We start from the raw sequence: 20,523 nt of genomic DNA on the forward strand, positions 1-20,523 counted from the left end.
CTATTTATTAACTCATTGTCACGTGTGGCTATTTTGTGCCCAACCTCTGACTGGGCCCTTATTACTGTCGCTGAGGTCTCACGCAACTTCCGCCTACGTCACACGCCGGCCTCAGCACTCGGTATTCATTATGCGGCTTCTCTCCAGCTGTGCTCTGGCTAATAGCATGATTCTAAGGTATTTATAAACTGCTTCTTGACACACTGTCTATTGCCCCTGATGAAGCCAGGTTTCCTGGCGTACCGTGTCAGGCTCTCTGTGAGGCCCCTGTTCTCCTCACTACCTGATTTATTTCCAGCCTGATGCTGATGTGCTATTTTCCTTAGGCGCATGTTTCCATCTTCTTGGGCTCAGGTTATTTTGGGCAGTCTGTCCTCCTTTATACATCTGATTTACTGTATTTATCTGTGCATCTTGTAATATGCCACTTTGATCATTATTTTCCATAGCTCTATAGTATGTGTAGCATGATAATTTGATGTATTTGTAAATTTGCATTATTTTTATACAGGCATGTTGTAATTGTGGTACTCATATACTTTGGAACTGTGCACGGACTGCTCTTGTGGTGGGTGAAAACAGGGGTCTTTTTGTAACCCTATTGTGGGTATTTGCATTGTCTTGATTGCTTTTTGCATTTTTAATGTTTTTAATCCAGTGTGTGTATCAGAGCTTGGTGATCCCTGGTGTGTACATGCTTCTTTCTCTTGTTGTCACATGTTGTTACTAGCATGTACGGGTGATCCCACGTAGTGGTGCCCTCCATCTCTTTTGATTCTTACAACCTCTGATTACTCTACCTTTCCTTTTGAAGTAATCACTGGCTTATGGCCATCGTGACTAATCTTGGTGAACCTCAGACTCTTCATCAGTTTTTCTCATCTACGATATGCAGTCATAAGCTACAAGGAAAACATTTTTTTACCTGTTGAAAATCCTTCCCGTAGCACATCCAGTTTGTAACCACTTGAAAAGGAATTAGTATATCCGACACAACCTTGGAAACCGTACAAAATGTTCTGCTTCAGCAAACAGTGTAATGTAAAGTAAGTATTTGATAGCAATAAAAACAAACCAGCAACAGGCCAGAAACGTTCCCTTCACGACAACCACACACCCAAAACAATGTACATGTACTTATGGGAATGACTTTATGCCACCCTTGTGATTAGAACTAAATAAATGCAGCTTGCTAGGAAAGTATTTAGGATATTAGACGTGTTGCCTGGACTAGGGGGGAAAAATGTCTAAGGTCACTCTATGTGACTGCAGATTGCCGAGTCATGACAGCACACAATGTCACAATTCCCTGCGGGCGGTCGCTTGACCATATATATATGATTTGTATACTTGCGTTCAAGACTAATCCTTCTTCTCGCAATTCAGTTCTATGGAGAGAAGCCAAACACGTCTACTTGGCACATGAACACAAATATCCGGATCACATACATGATTTCACTCACTCAAGTGATACCAAGAAAACATGATCCATACATGTTTCACTCGCTCCAGGAATACCAGGAAATCATGACTTTTGTCCCAAGCCCAGAGAATTCCTTTAATGATTTTCACTGGTGTTACCGTATGATGTTTTATGATAACCGAAGACAACTCAATATGAAAAGTTTTTTAAGAGTTGAAATCTCCCTTTATCAAAACTTGTATGATGGCTATGTACTGTATTTCTTAAGATCACCATGTTTATCACTAAACTACAAAACCACATGCAGATATTTGTGCACTTGGGTAGCAGTGATCCTAAATTTGGGAAATTGGGTATAACACAACATCGATTTCCATAACTATCTATTGGATAATTTTACTAGAGGAACATCAGTTTTCATCCTTACGTCTATAATATTTCCTGATCTTTAAAAAGCTCTACCTTAATTATATGGCACAGTCCATGGCAGATTTGAGAAGACAAAAAGTGTTGTCTTTGAACCTTACATTAGAACAAACACAATACAATTTGTAATTGACGTATTCTTTGATTCAACAGATTGCTCAATGCCAACAAGATAAATTGTCTGCGGGTAGGTGCCTTCCAGGATCTGCACAACCTGAATCTCCTCTCTCTGTATGACAACAAACTTCAAACCATTGCCAAAGGCACATTCACTCCGCTGCGTGCCATTCAGACCCTGTGAGTATTTGTCTTGTTGTGGTGGTGGGGATTGTATGTATGGGAAATCAGTCTTATGTGGGATGGTTTTGTTCTAAATAATCCATCTTCTATTTTGCATTCATGGGCAAAAATAGATGCCAGGTCATTTGCGAATAACATGTTAAATCATTCTCATTCACTCCTGAAAGGCATTTGGCCCAGAACCCATTTATCTGTGATTGCCATCTGAAGTGGCTGGCGGATTATCTTCATACAAACCCTATTGAGACCAGTGGTGCCCGCTGCACTAGCCCCCGTCGACTGGCAAACAAAAGGATTGGGCAGATCAAAAGCAAGAAATTCCGCTGCTCAGGTAATTTACTTAGCTGAATTCCTTTCGTGTGCCAAAAAATAGTCGTCCTAGATGGCTCAACCGAGCGGCTGCTCCTTGCTCCTGAGTTATTAACATTGTCGGATCTTCTCTGGTCATTTCTGACAGGGAGGAAGAAATCTGTGTGTTTACTCATATTAATGGAGGAATGTGGCGCGATGCTCCAAGACTTGTGCCATCTTCTACGTAAAGCATTGACTTGGCACTGAGAACATTTTCTAAAATTGACTTGTTCTTGGCTGCCTCCATAGAGGTTCCTAATTCACTGTTACAGAATACAACATTATCCCTATAGCTTTTTTTTTCCTGTGCTTTAAAATCTAATTTTATAGTATTCATCATATACATACGTGGCAGAGCAAAATGTTTGGCACAACTCTTTGTGATATCAACATCTGCTATTAGTGGTAAATCGACTAACACTGCCAATGGACTTTGGAGCACTACTGGTGAAAAAATCAATTTCCATTGAGATTGGCCTACTCTCTCTGGACAGATGAGGTTGAGAGGGTGTAGAGATGAATTGGTTATGTGGAATTGCTCTGCTCAATCTTTTGTTTTCAGGGAAGATAACCGGTAGCATAGTTCTCTGGAATCTAGCTTAAAGACCTATATATAAGAAGCTAAAATTGGCCAAACATCCCAATATCAAGAGTGTCAGCTGACAAGGGATAGAGGATCCGACATGCCAAATTTCAACATCCAATCTTTTTGTTCTCACTGGAAATACGTCGCTGCCAGATGATCCTGGCAGTGCCTCAGTCATAGGGAATACAGGAGCCAAGATGAGCATTCATGTATATGGGGAAATTGTGATCGATAGCTGTCGCCTGAAAAGTCTTTAGTTGGACAGCTAGTAAGAATAGATGCCTTGCCTGCCATCACAACATTGATAACAAATGCACGTTAGGAAGAACCAAGCATATTTGTGTATGAAACGGTTAGGAGGAATAGTTGGCAGACAATAAGCATTTGACCAGCAGCTGTTTAAAGATTAATTTCACCACACTTTTTGTGTTTGGCCTCCCGAATATCCACTGATGGAAGAAGTCAGGGACCAAATGTGGATTGAACATGGAAGACACCCATGGCTGCTCCTTGTTCTGCGGAATAGACATACATGTTTGACTTTGTGGGATAATGCTTATGGGGAAGCCAAAGAGAATACCTGCCTGTCAAACAAGCATTTGGTTGCTAGCTGTCTTCTATGTAGGGATAGCTTTATTATTATAGAGCAGAAACAGTCCAGTCCTAGACAGATGAATCAGCGACTGAGTTCTGCTACATTTGTCTCCTACATAACATAAAATGCATCATTGAAAAGCACAGTCAAAATCATGAAAATAAATGAATATGTCGAGAAAGGTTCGCACCGAGCAGAAATTAATCAAGAGGTAGACACTTGGAAGGCCACCTCCTATGTCGCTCCTGCTTCACAATCTATACATATATTCTTGTCATATGGCTTCCAGCTGTGCAGGTGTCTCAGATTTTACTACTTTTTTTTTTAGAATTTAGGCTTAAACAGCAGTAGAGAGTTGTTTTATCGTTTGTGTCCCGGAGCCATTTCTGACCAGATGGGTGTTCTTGTTACATCGCCATTCAGATTTTATTTTACACTAGTTTTGCTTTTTTACATTTTGATTATGACCAATAAGTGTCACCTGTCCTCAATTCAGATGCAACTTTCTATTTTCTTTTTCTTCTTGAATATGTAGCTAAAGAGCAATATTTCATCCCAGGTAGGTTTCAAGCTGAAGTAGGCTTATCCTTATCAGATTAGGTCTTGCATGTACCCTTATGGATGATAGCTGCCTACATGCATGGAGCTCCTTGTCTGTTTTTTCTTAGTAAATTTCATACAGAGAGCCCTATATTAGTTGTGTTTTATATTGTGTTTTGTGCTTTTGTTATGTGTTTTCAGGCAAAATGTTAAAAGCTTGAAATGTAAAAAATAGTTGGTAGTTTCTTATAGAAAGCCTATAGTGATAAATGTAGCTCAGATCGGCCCATGACACACAACTGCCGAAAACACACTGGGTGCTATGCATCAAGACCGGTGTTCTTGACACGGATCTTGATGAGGGTTCCTGCTGGAGCCAGACACTCCTGATTCATGAAGATAGCATACATTTCTTTGTGAATCAAGAGCGTAAGACGAGCAGTGTGCACCTCTGTGCGTACCTCGCCATAAATCCTACTTCAGCACCTGTTGAACTAAGATTTATTGTAGCGAACGCCACCACTTGTCATGAATTTGAGTGACAAAATGTTGCGACTCAGAGTTGCGCCTAAATTTTGCAACTTTTCAAAGCTTTTACGGCAGAATTCTAGAGTAAAAACTTTGATGAAAAGTAAAAAAGACAACTGGTCTGGAGATTGGGACAAACCCTCCATCTGAGGAGGTTGAGAGTATAGGTGTCAATTTCAAGAATCGAATGATCCAATTTTTCAATAAAGAGTATCACCTTCAGAGATTTAACTGAAAGCTCGTGGGCCCCAATGCAAAAGCTATACTGGGACCACCACCCACCATATATTTTAATATGGCAGAGGAGACTCGGGCTCAACTGCTACCTGCACACCTCCCAATAGCTAAGCCCATGTCCTTCTCTAAATCTGAGGGTAACTAAAGATTTTTCAAATCATTTTCTTGGAGGTGGATTTATGGGACTCTATTCTTCATATTTTTTAAGCCACTTTTCTTTTTTTATCTTGTGATATTTGTTGACATTTTGGTGCCAAATTCTTCATAATGGGGCATATGGTTCATGAATTTTGCACAAAATCAAAAATGCTTTTTATTTTGCCTTTAACCTGTATTGTAGATTGTTTTGCACAGAGTCACTTGTTCCTTTAAAATGACATAAAATTAGAGCCAAGACATCTACCACACAAAAAATCACCCAACGAAGAACACTTGCTCAAAAATGTAGCAACTTATTAAAAAATTTAAAATCTCCAACCCCATCCAAAATAATGAACATAAATGAAACATTCAAACACATAAAATAACATAGACTTTAAACAAGCAGCAAATTAAAAGAGTATGGCGCAAATGAAAAACAAAAAACAGGCAACAAAACTATAAAAACTAGACTAAAAAGGCTCAAATGCAGTAATGAATCAGACTCATGGTGCTTATTCTAGGCTTCATAATTATCACTATTTTTCAGGAGAACAAAAATACTAAGAGTTCTGCTTTTATCTCTGAATTTTCCTATTGTCTACAATTAAGCATCTACCGTAAGACTGTAAAATACTGTCAAAACATGCAAATTAAAAAAATGGGAAAATAATGACTCGTAAAGGTCATAAAATCCTCACATTTCAGAAATAATTCTTACTCCTCGGGCGTATGAGCGACTGTATCAGTCTCAGATCTGGTGACAGATGTGACACAGTAGTCGGGCACTTGTCAGATGTTTAATTTCCTGAGGGACTTTTACTTCTCAGGCTTCTGTTTTTATGCATTTGAGTATCCATTTCCCGCATGTTTTATAGGAACGTGAGCAATGTGTCAGCAATATGGCCTGACTAGAAAATATCCTCCATATTTATATAGCTATGGAAAGGCATCTATAAAATACATGATGGGTACAGACAGATAGATAACTACAGGTGCCGAAAATCACAGTCTGCCACTACAGAGAGGACAGAATCACTGGGCAGGAAAATGTCCTACTGTGTGCTCGTAAGAGCTGCAATAGGACTAGCACTAAGGTGGCAGCGTTGGAGAGAATCGAGGAGCGCCAAGCAGTGACACTGGTAATATGGGGCTCGGGCACATCTAATATTGATAGAAGATATAAAAATAGATAGTATAGACTATCGATAGACAGATAATTAAATATCATTTCACACTTTCCTTACATTCTGTGTTTGTACTAAATTTAGTAACACAAAGTAATAAAACCCGACACATCTACATATGTTCCGCCTTCTATGGTGGTGGTCACTGCCCTTGGCCGATTGCAATATTTGTTGATTCTGTTTGTCCAAGAAACAACCCTGTTGTATGTAAATGTTTTTCTTCGAGATCTCAGGACATTTTTCAATGTACTCTTTAGGGAGTGTAATAAAGCTTTTTTTCAGGGTGAACTCTTGAGATTCTCAATGGCAAACTTAGGTTAGCTGAGACGTGAAGTCACGTCATATGCCAGGCTGACCAAACATAAAGCTGTATTGTGGCTCCTGCTAATTCAGGTTGAGTACTACTTTCAGATGTGTAAATCCCATAGAAATAAACGCCTGGAGTTTTTATAGTGGGCTCAGTAGGATATGGGAATATTCGAGGCAGTGCAGATTCCCGCTATATGCTAAGTCCTAATTTTCTATTTTAAGTGCAGTGATGTGATATTGTCATAGAAAAGAGTAATGAAGAAAACTAAGGCACTGTCATTTCCAACAATGCGACGGGGCTACTTGTTAACCACTGCACTGCCAACAATGAGTCTATTCCCATGCAGCACGCTTCTGGCAGGACCGGCGTTATGAAGCAAATGTTTGATTCCCAGGCTCTTTTTTTTCCATGAAATACAAGAGGCCTGGAATAACCTGTACATTTGAAATGCTTCCAGCTGGCCCGCATGCTGAAAGAGACTGGGCTTTACAAGACCCTAATTAATTTTTTGAATTAGAGGTCTTTTCCAAGTCAAAATAATGTAGATACATTTATTCTTCTCAATGTGGATCTGATCAAGCAAAAAAAAAACCAAAACAAAAATGAGAAGTGAATGCCGCATCTGTTGAATACTTTACAGAAACTATGTTTAATCCATTCTCACATTTATCTGCTGGCTCAAATACACTTGGATTCTGGCACTGGGACATTATTAGTTTTAAAAGGCAAACCTCGCCAAAAAAATGAAACCAAAATGATCAAATTTTTTATACCCTGCCTCAACACCAAAGTATCATATACAGTCATATGTAAAAGTTTGGGCACCCCTATTAATGTTAACCTTTTTTCTTTATAACAATTTTGGTTTTTGCATCAGCTATTTCAGTTTCATATATCTAATAACTGATGGACTCAGTTATATTTCTGGATTCAAATAAGGTTTATTGTACTAACAGAAAATGTGCAATCTGCATTTTAACAAAATTTGACCGGTGCAAAAGTATGGGCACCTCAACATAAAAGTGACATTAATATTTCGTAGATCCTCCTTTTGCAAAAATAACAGCCTCTAGTCGCTTCCTGTAGCTATTAATGAGTTCCTGGATTCTGGATTAAGATATTTGTGACCATTCCTGTTTACAAAACAATTCCAGTTCAGTTAAGTTTGATGGTCGCCGAGCATGGACAGCCAGCTTCAAATCATCCCACAGATGTTCAATAATATTCAGGTCTGGGGACTGGGATGGCCATTCCAGAACATTGTAATTGTACCTCTGCATGAATGCCTGAGTAGATTTGGAGCAGTGTTTTGGATCATTGTCTTGCTGAAATATCCATCCCCTGCGTAACTTCAACTTCGTCACTGATTCTTGCACATTATTGTCAAGAATCTGCTGATACTGAGTTGAATCCATGCGACCCTCAACTTTAACAAGATTCCCGGTGCCGGAATTGGCCACACAGCCCCAAAGCATGATGGAACCTCCACCAAATTTTACTGTGGGTAGCAAGTGTTTTTCTTGGAATGCTGTGTTTTTTTAGCCTCCATGCATAACGCCTTTTTGTATGACCAAACAACTCAATCTTTGTTTCATCAGTCCACAGGACCTTCTTCCAAAATGTAACTGGCTTGTCCAAATGTGCTTTTGCATTCGTCAGGCGACTCTGTTTGTGGCGTGCTTGCAGAAACGGCTTCTTTCGCATCACTCTCCCATACAGCTTCTCCTTGTGCAAAGTGCACTGTATTGTTGACCGATGCACAGTGACACCATCTGCAGCAAGATGATGCTGCAGGTGTTTGGAGGTGGTCTGTGGATTGTCCTTGACTGTTCCCACCATTCTTCTTCTCTGCCTTTCTGATATTTTTCTTGGCCTGCCACTTCTGGGCTTAACAAGAACTGTACTGTGTTCTTCCATTTCCTTACTATGTTCCTCACAGTGGAAACTGACAGGTTAAATCTCTGAGACAACTTTTTGTATCCTTCCCCTGAAAAGCTATGTTGAATAATCTTTGTTTTCAGATCATTTGAGAGTTGTTTTGAGGAGCCCATGATGCCACTCTTCATAGGAGAATCAAATAGGAGAACTACTGGCAAGTGGCCACCTTAAATACCTTTTCTCATGATTTGATACACCTGGCTATGAAGTTCAAAGCTCAATGAGGTTACAAAACCAATTTAGTGCTTCAGGAAGTCAGTAAATAGTAGTTAGGAGTGTTCAAATCAAGAAAATGATAAGGGTGCCCATACTTTTGCACCGGTCAAATTTTGTTTAAATGCAGATTGCACATTTTCTGTTAGTACAATAAACCTCATATGAATCCAGAAATATAACTGAGTCCATCAGTTATTAGATATATGAAACTGAAATAGCTGTTGCAAAAACCAAAATTGTTATAAAGAAAAAAGGTTAACATTAATAGGGGTGCCCAAACTTTTACATATGACTGTAATTGGATAATCATTCCAGGGTTCCTCTAAGGTATGTTCACACAACGTCTTTTTCAGGAGGATTCTTCCTGGAATCCACCTGAAAAAGCTCCACAAAAATTAAGATAATGTAGAACAATGGAAAAACGACCTTCTGTGCACGTTCCATCTTCTGTTACTTCTCTTAACTGTTTCCGGCTTTTATAAACGATGGAGCTGTTAAAAAAAAGTAGAAAGCTTATTCTTTGGGTGGCTTTGTTGGCAAGCTTCTTGCTCTTTATAGTTGAAAGTATAGGAAAGCTGCCAGTTAGTTATAGTCTAAACTATATAAAAAAAAAACAAAAAACGTTGGTGACTGAGTCACTGTAAAGATGATGGCGAAACCGATTCAGGAAAAAGACCTCCAGCATTTTCCTGAAATGCCTTCACCTAGGAAAACCTTGACAGGCATGCCATCTGTGCTCATACTATTACTCATGCTCTACTGAAGCTTTTCTGTCAATTGGAGCATGGCATCCAAGCTAGAGGTCAGTACATGGCACTCTGGCAGGAAGTTTATCGTACAAGTAAAGTCACACTCCCTACTAATACAATAGAAGGAACGCAACACTCAATTATGACTTACAAATCAGATACGCATACATTTATATCTCAGGGTCTCACGTGACCTTCATCAAACATCGGGTTAAAGGTGGATGGGTGCTATGTTGGTTTTATCTCATGTGGAACTGCGAGTATAGTCCTAAGCAGAGAACCAATCAGCATAATCAGCAAAAACCTAAGGGTTTATGTAAAGACGCATTCACACTTGCCAATTATAATGAACTTGCATTCCTAGGAATGCTGATTTCCCGATTATCAGCCAGTATAACTAGGCAGCCGATCACCTGACAAATGAGTGCACTCTTGTTCGTAGAGAGAAATGAATCGTAAGCTTGATTAAGAACCATCATTCTTGGCAGCATATCGTCATGTTTAAACGATGACAGTCAATGCCCACAAAACAACCTATCACTGATCATTCTGTGCGAATCATAAGCTTGGTTAGCCTGCTTGGGCAGCATACTAAACAGCCAATCGGCAAACAAGTAGTCAACACTGGGTTCGGCTGGAGCTTTGAAGGCTTTAAATACATCCAATGCCCTTGGGGGCAAGTAAAGGACCAAAGCTCCAAAAGCTGAATGTGCAGTAATATATTATATAGGCAGCTAAAGATGCATTAAGTTTGCAAAGTGTCATCTGCCGTAGGAGCAAGAAATGCCAAGTTTGTGGGTGCAAGAAGATGTGTCAATCCTCTAATCACCCATTTCTTATCATGACATTTTTTGCGGTGAAATGGCATTTTTGGCACCATGTCATTGGTTGCCTCCAAAGGAGAGGAGTATTCATAGGGTGTATCAGTCAGGCTTGATATGAATTTGGCTATGGTGCCTACCTTCCTTCCAATAAACTTGTGTGAACAATATATAGTAGTAATTTTGGAAGCTTTTTTCTATAGACCTCCTTAGGTATAGCGTTTTACTAATAAGTGTATTTGACGATTAGGCAGATATTGTCCTTTAGTTGTTTGTGTTCATCTACATTCTTCATAGCCAGCATGTCTCCAGCTGTGGACCTCATTGTGTTACCAGACATCCTCCATCCCAAGAACATCTGTCATACCTCATCCTCCATGTGCCCTGTTCCTTTATTCTGAACGTAAACCAAATGCCAGTGAATATTGCTTCTCTCGTGTTCATGTCTTGCTCTCTTTCCTCCTGACTACCTTTACTTTTCAGGCATTCACCACTTGGGCTGTAAGTAACATTTCTCCCCCTTAGCGTAACCGTCTCTCTGATCCTTTCTTTTTCAGCCCAGCGTTTTTTTTCACCTTATCCCAAAGAAACCGAACTAACTGTGGATTTATGTACTAAGATCTCTGTTAATTCACCTATTCCAGCTAAAAAAAACCAACAAAACAAAAAATTCAAGCAAATAGAACAGATCATTTACTGGTACTTGTTAAATCAAAATCCCATGTAAGGTAGTTATATCTATAGTATGGCTCTTAATATAAGGCCCAATTCCTGCATTTTGGGGAACAGGTGTTTTAACAAAGAGACCCTTGTGTCTTTGTCTGGTTTTCATGTTGTGGAAAACGAAGAAAGAACAACTGCATTTTCTTGTGTCCTTGCTTGGTCTGCACTAGTAATACTGATGCTACACCTCCTGCATACAAGTATTATACCCAAGCAGGCTCTCTGACTGTCAGACCTTCCCTTTATCTCTCCCCTTTATTGGTCTTATCTTTGATGTTATGGATGCACTTATGGTAACCAAGCGAGATTTTCTGTTGTGCTTGATCTAACCATGTGGTTGTCAGGTATGAGTAAAACATGGTTCTGTCAAGCACCATGGAACGTCACGCAGCTTTCTACAGCATGGCAAGCTGCTGAGGCTTGTACACCTACGAAATATATCTATATACAGCCTCGCTGGTGGCAGTATGGATACCAGTTCTGTAACGTTAACCCTGCTGTCAACAACAAGGTTGAGAACGAAAAAATACAATTGACCGGTTGAGCTCACTAATCTCTTCAACAAAGTCTGCTCAAACTGTATAAAGTGATCCGTGTCAGTGGTACGCTATTATGTCATGGCTAATCTGTTTATCTGTTACCTGTGAGCGTTAATTATCTAAGAGCATGTGACTGGAAGTTTCACGAAAAAACCATGAACCAGCAGAAAGCACGGCTGTGCAAAGCTCTGAGCCCGTTTGTCACCCCATCATGTCTACCCAAGTCTTGTTTCTCTTTTTTTCCAGCAACCCCCGTAGCCTTTTGTGCAGAACCTTTATGTGTTCTCCAACCTTTAGAGAACCAGCGCTCCTCCCCCTTGAGTTTATAACATTTTTCTGTCCCTTGTCCTAAAATGGAATTTCAGCCGCAGTGACAATTCGATTCTGACCCCTGCATTTTTGGGTGTCGCGTAATTTGTTGACGTGTTTCGCAGGTACGGAAGACTATAGGTCCAAGCTAAGCGGGGACTGCTTTGCTGACCTGGCATGTCCAGAGAAGTGTCGCTGTGAAGGCACCACAGTAGACTGCTCAAACCAGAAGCTCACCAAAATCCCTGACCACATCCCGCAGTATACAGCTGAGCTGTAAGTATATCGCCTTCTCAGATGAGTACACACCCCTCACTGTAAAGTGATATTGGTATATCACCACTCTATACAGTACAGCATGTGCAGAATTATTAGTGAAACCATTTTGACCATGTCATCATTTTTATGTATATTTTCCATCTCTGCGCTGTATAAACATGAATGCATATGGGATGAAGCAGGTTATGTGTATTTTTGTAATGAGGTGAGTGGCAAAATGGGTAAGAAAAAAGATTTAAGTGACTTAAAAAAGTCAAAAGTCTTACAAAGGGATGCATCACTCTTAAAATTGCTAAGATATTGGGGCGTGATCCCAGAACCATAAAATGTTTGTTGCAAATAGTCAATAAGGCCTCAAAAAGGTGTAGAGAAAAAAAGACGCACATTAACTCCCAAAGATTTGAGAAGTATTAGATTTGAAGCCATTATCCTTCAGTGCTGTCATATTCCAGAACTGCAGCCTCTATGGAGGCCCAGGTACAAGGTGTTCAGTGACATGGCCGATGTATGGAGGCTGAAACTGATCACCACTGAACAAGACACAGAAGTGGAAACGTCAAGACTGAACCAAGGAATACCTGAAGATTTTTCAAAGGTTGTTATGGGCTGATGAGATGAGAGTGACTCTGGATGGACCAGACGGTGGGGCCGGTGGCTGGATCAGTAATGGGCACAGACCTCCACTTCGACTCAGATGCCAGCTAGGTGGAGGTGTGGTACAGCTACGGGCTGGTGTGATCCAGAGGTCAAATAAATTTTAACTCACTCCCTATTTATCTGATGATACTCTGGCAAAAGTGTGAACAAAGTCTTAAAGGTGTGGTCTGAAGTCAATGTAAATTTCATACTAAATCCCTATCTATTTAGTGCCATAACCTAAACACGAATTTCTAATATACTTGCATTAAGAATTCCCTACTGTTCCCTAACCACACTATCTAACAGCTATACTTTTATCCCCCTACTTCCTGTCTGATGACAATTCGTTTGAGAATCCCAGTGCATGCTGGGATACTCAAATGAAGTATCATCAGGGGGCAGTGGCTGCAGTCACTGTCATAACGTCTGCCCTCTCCCTGAAACGATGCGTCATCAGTGGGCGCAATCACATCGCGCTCTGTGTTGGCTGCACAGATCAATAGTAAAGAGTCGACAACACAGAGAGCACACTGTCAGAACGCGGTGTCAGGATACCCACCATCCAGAGACCAGTGCCGCCCCAGCAAGTCACTGTGAGGGTGCTGATGGTCTCTACACCCCAGGTACTGTGACACCACGCTCTGACAGTGCCAAGTCTTTGAGCACTGAACACCTTGTACTTCTAGGCCTCCAGGGAAGTTGCGGTTTGGGAATATTACGGCACTGGAGGATAGTGGCTTCCCGGTCTCTTCACGCTTGATTCTTCTCAAATCTTTAGCAATTAGTGAGCATCTTTTTTTGTTCAGCACGTTTTTGTGACCCTGGTGACTATCTAAACCAAAATTTTGATGGTTCTGTGATTGAGCCCCAATATTTTAGCGATTTCAAGAGCGCTGCATCCTCTGTAAGACTTGTAACAATTTTTGTGTTTTCAGAGTCACTTAAATCTCATTTTTGGTCCATTTTGCCTGAGGAAAACAAGCTTCCTAATAATTCCGCACACCTTGATAAAGGGTATTGTATCCTTAGACCTCACCCCCCTCATTATTCGGGTACTCGTCACCTGATCTGCTTCATCCAATAAGCATTCAAGTCTATACAGCGCAGAGCTGGAAAATCTGCATAAAAATGGTTGTATGGTGCCACGTTTGTGCAGTAGATTATATAAAACCTTTACATTGTAATACACAACGAGTTGTGTTATAAAAAAAAACTCTGCCATATGTGTCTATGGATAAAACTCTTTATACATTTCCATTAATTTTTTTTTTCAGACGTCTTAACAACAATGAATTTACGGTCTTAGAAGCCACTGGAATATTCAAGAAACTTCCTCAACTGAGAAAAATGTAAGTCTTCACTCCTAATCTTATATTTCACAGCTCTGTTTTTTGCATATCTATATATTAACCTGTAAAATCCGCCATTTGTTAGAGCCTGTGCCTGTTAGCTGACCAGAGGAGCGGTATAATTCTCACACTGCTCCGTCTCACCGCCGATATGGTTCCTCACAGATAAGACATTTTAGAAACTGTTGCAGCTCACAAGGAATAAAACATCCAACTTTATTTGATTCCTTAACATTTCATCCATGCCACGAAAGCCTGTTGCGTTTGAAACGAGTTGGTTTTTGAAATATATCTTTTTTGCCTGCACGATACTAATCAAATAAAGCTGGATGTTTTATTTCTTCTGAACAGGAACAGTTCGTGACATGTTCTATTCATAGTTTTACAAACTGTTGTAGCTGAGACTTTCTTATAGGATCTTAAAGGGAATCTGTCACCAGGTTTTTGCTACCCCATCTGAGAGCAGGAAAATGTAGGCAAGAAGACCCTGATTCCAGAGATGTATCACTTACTGTGGTGCTTGTTGCAGTTTTTATATAATCACTGTTTTATCTTCTGCAGATCTAGCAGTTCTCTGAATGCTGAGCTCTGATAACTCCGCCCACACCACTGATTGGCTGCTTTCTGTGTACACTGTGCATAGGCTGAAAACTACCAATCAGTGGTTGGGGTGGGGCTATACAGAGATCATGACTGTGGAGAACTACATGGCAGCAGGTTTACTAGTCCTCTAATGATAATCTACTGCACATAATACAGTGATTTTTTTGAAGTGACACATTGCTGGAATCAATGACTTTATTACTACATTATGCTGCTATCACAATAGGTGGCAAAAACAGGTGACACTTTCACTACAGAAGCATGAAGAAGCAAGTTTTCTTAAGGTTATTGATGAAAAGGGAGTCTTTGGGTAAAATTGCATCCACTGTAGAGAATCATATCCAAAGGCAATCAATATAGTGACTACATTCCAACAATTATTATTATGTGTCCTTAAGCCCCTCATTACTCTTGTAATACTGAAGGCTTCCATAACATTAAACAAAGGTTGGTCAAACCTACAGATTTTGTTGGGACTGGTGAACAATCTTGTGTGTATGGGGGCCTCCCTGCTGTCCTGCGACAGGTGACTATCACAGGTGTGTCAGAGGCTGCACTGCATCTGACTGCAGAAGGTATCAGCAGTTTGCTTTGCAGACTTCCTGGTCCTTCTGACTCTAGGACCCATTGTCAACCTTCCTTCTACTCTAATGGACACACCTGGACCCAGGTGTTTATAACTTCCAGCTGCTGCTGGGAGTTTCCGGTGATATCTCCATTACCACCCTGTTAAGGCTTGGAGCTATAGTAGTCAGCTATCTTCCTCTTTGATGTTTGGATGACATCTGTGTTTCTCCTTGAGTCTACTCAAGCTAAGTGTTCCCCTTCTTTGCCTATCACCTTTGTTTTTAGTTGTAGTGGGGATCGACCAGTGCTAATCCTGTCCGTCCTTAAGCAGGGAATAGGTATCCTGCTCGGTGATAGGCGCAGAACCTATTTAAGGTCTCTCTTAGGGCAGACAAGGTGACGTTAGATCCTCCTAGGGGTCACCATTACCCGTTTCCCTAGTGTTGGACTCCATTCCCCTTATCCCTTCGTGTAGCACTTAGTCCTTCCTACACTGTGCGTGACAGTGACATTGGGTAAAGAAGGAGCAAACATGTTGAATTTTTATAGTAAAGTGGTTAGAAGCACCCTACTCCCGTCGGTGTATTGAAAACATATGCATGCTCTGTCACCCAGAGCATGCATGTTTATAGAGGGCAAGGAGGAAAAGAATGGCCGATGGTTATTGAAGTTGTATGGGCACCATAAAAATAAGAATGTTGGTTGGTACCACAAAAATCACTTGGCTCTGCTGTCCTCATCAATATAAAGGGATTATACTTGGGTTTTGACTTTGCAAATGGTCTCAACGACCCAATATTATAAGAAAAGGCTTCACACCTTCATATAGTTGCTCTACTACATAGTATCATATGGATATACCGTAGCCCCTTCCTCTGTCTACCCTATAATCACACATTGAACACTAATATTGATAGACCAGGTATAGTATCCTATGCTACTAATATCTACTGGACATTGCTTAGACTGTAATTTTCTGAATCCCCATTAAACAAACTAAATATCTAAATCTAAGAGATTTTGTTTTTTTTTTATGTCAAATCACATTGAGCAGAATCTGGAGAGATGCCGTGATATTCAGTGTAGGGTCACATTTATAAGATTATCTCTGCACAGGAAAAATTTTTTAAAAACACATCCAATTGTGGAAATTATTTTTATTCCAAGATCTATTGATTAAAATGAACTTTGTGGGAAAACCCTTTTAATCCAGCAGATGAAAAATATGTCATGCTTATCTGTCATCAAAATGAGATGTCCAGCTTTGCCATTAGCTCAATAATGGGAACAACCAGTAAGACTCACTTACATCAGTCTACTGTTTATAGAAGTCTGTCCAGAAGTGGTGTTCATGAAAGAATTGTGGCCAAAATGCCTTAATTTCGAAATTGGAACAAAACCAAGTGACTCAAGTATGCACAACAACATAGGAAATGGGGGTCAGAAAAATGGCAGCAGGTGCTCTGGGCCAATGAGTCGAAAGTGAAATATCTGGCTGTAACAGAAGGAAGTTTGTTCACCGAAGTCAGGAGAATGGTGCAGTAATGAGTGTCTGCAGGCAACAGTGAAGCACGGTGGAGGGTCCTTACAATTTTGCAGCTGCATTTCAGGAGATGGAGTTGGGGATTTGGTCAGAATTAATGGTGTCATCAGAGCTGAGCTATACAGGCAGATACTGATGCAATACCATCAGGGAGGTATCCGACTGGATCCAACTTAATTCTGCTGCAGGACAACGACTGTTATTAAAAATTATCTTTAAAGGGAGCCACAGATCTTCATCTTCTTGTTCTTCAGCAAAGGGAAACTGTCACGTGAGAAACCGCTATTATCCTGCAGTCATGTGGTTAATATGCAGGCTAACAGCATTGTGAAGCTGCCCGGTGTCGGCATTTTAGACCCTCATTGTCTAGAGGAAATTAATTTTATTCCTCAAGACAGTATTCCAGTATTCGGATTTCAGTCATGAGGCGGCACATCTGCAGTTTCTCTCACCGCGTTGAGCATAGAGTTGCTGCTGTTTCCACGCCCCCGGCCTTGACTGACAGCTGGTTCAGCATTAAAGTTGGATATTATTATTATTTATTTATATAGCGCCATTAATTCCATGGTGCTGTATATGAGAAGGGGGGTTACATACAAAGTTATAGATATCGTTAACAGTAAACAAATTTACAATGACAGACTGGTGCACACGAGAGAGGACCCTGTCCTTGTGGACTTACATTCTATGGGATAGTTGGGAAAAGACAGAAGGTCGGGGGTGCCGAGCTCTGGTGGTGATGAGGCGGCAGCTCGGGCGGTGGTGAGGCGGCAGAATGGTTATTGCAGGCTGGAAGCTTTCCTGAAAAGATGGGTTTTCAGGTTCCGTTTGAAGGATCCGAGGGTGGTAGATAACCGGACGTGTTGAGCCATGGAGTTCCAGAGGATGGGGGATATTAGGGAGAAGTCTTGGAAGCGGTTGTGTGAGGAACGAATAAGTGTGGAGGAGAGTAGGAGGTCTTGGGAGCATCGAAGATTACGTGAGGGAAGATATTGGGAGATTAGTTCAGAGATATAGGGAGTGGACAGGTTGTGGATGGCTTTGTAGGTCAGTGTTAGAAGTTTGAACTGGATTTGTTGGGGAACTGGGAGCCAGTGGAGGGATTTGCAGAGGGGAGAGACAGGGGAGTAGCGAGAGAGATGGATTAGTCAGGCAGCAGAATTAAGGACAGAGCGGTGCAAGAGAGTTGACAGGGAGGCCACAGAGGAGGGTGTTGCAGTAGTCAAGGTGGGAGATGATGAGGGCATGTACAAGAGTTTTAGTAGATTGAGGGCTGAGGAAGGGACGCATTCTGGAAATATTTTTGAGTTGGAGGCGACAGGAGGTGGCAAGAGTTTGGAAATTTGGTTTGAACGACAGGGCAGAGTCGAGAGTTAATCCGAGGCAGCGGATTTCAGGTGCGGGAGAGAGCATGATGCCGTTTACCAAAATAGATAGATTGGGTAGGGAAGATACGCGAGATGGAGGAAAGATAATGAGTTCAGTTTAGTCTACATTGAGTTTTAGAAAGCGAGAGGTGAATAAGGAGGATATGGCTGATAGACACTCCGGGATTCTGGTCAGCAGAGAGGTGACATCTGGGCCAGAGAGGTAGATCTGAGTGTCGTCCGCATACAGGTGGTACTGGAAGCCATGGGACTTTGAGTTGTCCTGGGCCAAGGGTATAGATGGTAAAAAGTAGGGGCCCCAGGAAAGAGCCTTGGGGGACTTCAACAAAGAGATGGCGGGATGAGAAGGTAGTGTGGGAGTGGGAAACGCTAAATGTGCGGTCAGAAAGGTATGAGGCAATCCAGGACAGGGCAAGGTCATTGATGCCAAGGGAAGAAAGAATCTGTAGCAGTAGGCAGAGGTCGACTGTGTTGAAGGCAAAGAACAGGTCGAGAAGGAGGAGGATGGAGAACTGTCTGTTAGTTTTGGCTGTGAGTAAGCCATTAGTAATTTTGGTCAGGGTTGTTTCAGTGGAATGGTGGGGGCGGAAGCCAGATTGGAGGATGTCAAGGAGGGAGTTAGATGACAGGTGGGAGGAAAGTTGAGCATGTACATGCTGTTCAAGGAGTTTGGAAGCAAACTGGAGCAGTGATATGGGGCGATAGCTGGGCATAGCAGTTGGGTCGTTTTGTTTTTTGAGGATGGGTGTGATGGTGGCATGTTTGAAGGCAGAGGGGAAGGTACCAGAAGATAGCGATAGGTTGAAGAGATGGGTTAGGGCTGGGATGAGCGTGTTAGTGAGGTTGGGGAGCAGGTGGGAAGGGATGGGGTCAAGTGCACAGTTGGTGAGGTATGCTTTGGAAAGGAGATGAGTAACCTCTCCTTCAGTGATGTTGGAGAGGGAGGTTGTTAGGGAAGGGAGAGGTCTGGTATGTGGAGTGGTTGGGGTGGAGGAACAGAAAAGGTTTGCCTTGTTTGGTCGATCTTGTTTTTGAAGTAGGTGGCAAAGTCCTCGGCAGAGATGAGGGGAGTTGGAGGTGGCAGTGGTGGGCGGAGGAGAGAGTTACATGTGCTGAACAGTTGTTTTGAGTTGCGGGATAATGAAGATACAAGGTTTGTGAAATAGGTCTGTTTGGCAGAGGTGAGGGCTGATTTGAAGGCAAGTGTAGCTTGTTTGAGAGCAGTGAAGTTGTCTGGCAGGTGTGTTTTCTTCCAACGCCGCTTCATGACCCTGGATGCTTGTCGAACTTTTTTGGTGAGGTTGTTGTGCCAGGGTTGGCTATTGATTTGTCTCACTTTGCCATGCATGAGAGGGGCGATTGAGTCTATGGCTGATGTGAGGGTGGCATTGAAAAAAGAGGTGGTGGTGTCCGTATCGTGGAGTGAAGATATGGAGGACAGAGGTAGAAGAAAGTCTGAGAGTCTGTGAGTGTCTAGGTGTGCGAGGTTTCTGCGAGGATGTGTGGCTGGACATGGGAGGCAGGTGAGGAGGACAAGGATCAGAAGGTGAGTAGATGGTGGCCAGATAGGGGGAAGGGACAGGTTGTGAAATTGGGTAGGGAACAGAGGTGGGTGAAGATGAGGTCTAATGTATGTCCGTCTGTGTGGGTGGCTGCGGAGGACCAGTGAGAAAGTCCAAAGGATGAGGTAAGTGACTGGACTTTGGAGGCTGCTGGCTGGTGGGTATCAGTGGGGATGTTCAAGTCCCCCATGATGATGGTGGGGATGTAGGCAGAGAGAAAGTGGAGGAGCCAGGTGGAGAATTGGTCGATAAAGGCAGTGGCTGAGTCCGGTGGTCGGTATATGACAGCCATTTGAAGATTAGAGGGAGAGTAGATCCGGACAGAGTGAACCTCGAAAGAAGGGAGGATAAGAGAGGGTGGGGGTGGATAGAGTTAAAGGAGCAGTTTTTTGAAAGAAGGAAACCCACTCCTCCACCATGTCTATTGCCAGGGCAAGGAGTGTGGGTAAAGTGGAGGCTGCCGTAACTCAGTGTGGCAGGGGAGGCCGTGTCAGCCAGGTCTCAGTGAGGGCCACGAAGGAAAGGCTGCGGAAGGTAAAGAGGTCGTGGATCACGTGGAGCTTGTTGCAAATGGAGCGGGCATTCCAAAGTGCTCCAGAGAGAAGGAGTGGGAGGGTGGGGGTCAGTGGCACAGGTTTTAAGTGTGAGGTATTGCGGTAGTTTCTCAGTGTGAGAAA

The 20,523-nt window shown here is 41.9% G+C and overlaps 1 protein-coding gene across 3 annotated transcripts in view; it reads left to right on the plus strand.

The window, feature by feature from the left end:
- The window catches only part of SLIT2 (slit guidance ligand 2), a 441,790-nt gene that overhangs the window by 353,198 nt on the left and 68,069 nt on the right, over positions 1 to 20,523 (plus strand). For all 3 annotated transcript variants that reach the window (XM_073574662.1, XM_073574660.1, XM_073574661.1), the window contains exons 13-16: positions 2,003 to 2,146; positions 2,317 to 2,480; positions 12,042 to 12,192; positions 14,109 to 14,183. In XM_073574662.1, coding sequence (XP_073430763.1) covers positions 2,003 to 2,146; positions 2,317 to 2,480; positions 12,042 to 12,192; positions 14,109 to 14,183 — 534 coding nt within the window. The remainder of the gene's footprint in view (positions 1 to 2,002; positions 2,147 to 2,316; positions 2,481 to 12,041; positions 12,193 to 14,108; positions 14,184 to 20,523) is intronic.

The sequence above is a fragment of the Dendrobates tinctorius genome, unplaced genomic scaffold, assembly GCF_039654945.1.
Source record: "Dendrobates tinctorius isolate UK_male_01 unplaced genomic scaffold, ASM3965494v1 ptg000039l, whole genome shotgun sequence".
Classification (NCBI taxonomy): domain Eukaryota; kingdom Metazoa; phylum Chordata; class Amphibia; order Anura; family Dendrobatidae; genus Dendrobates; species Dendrobates tinctorius.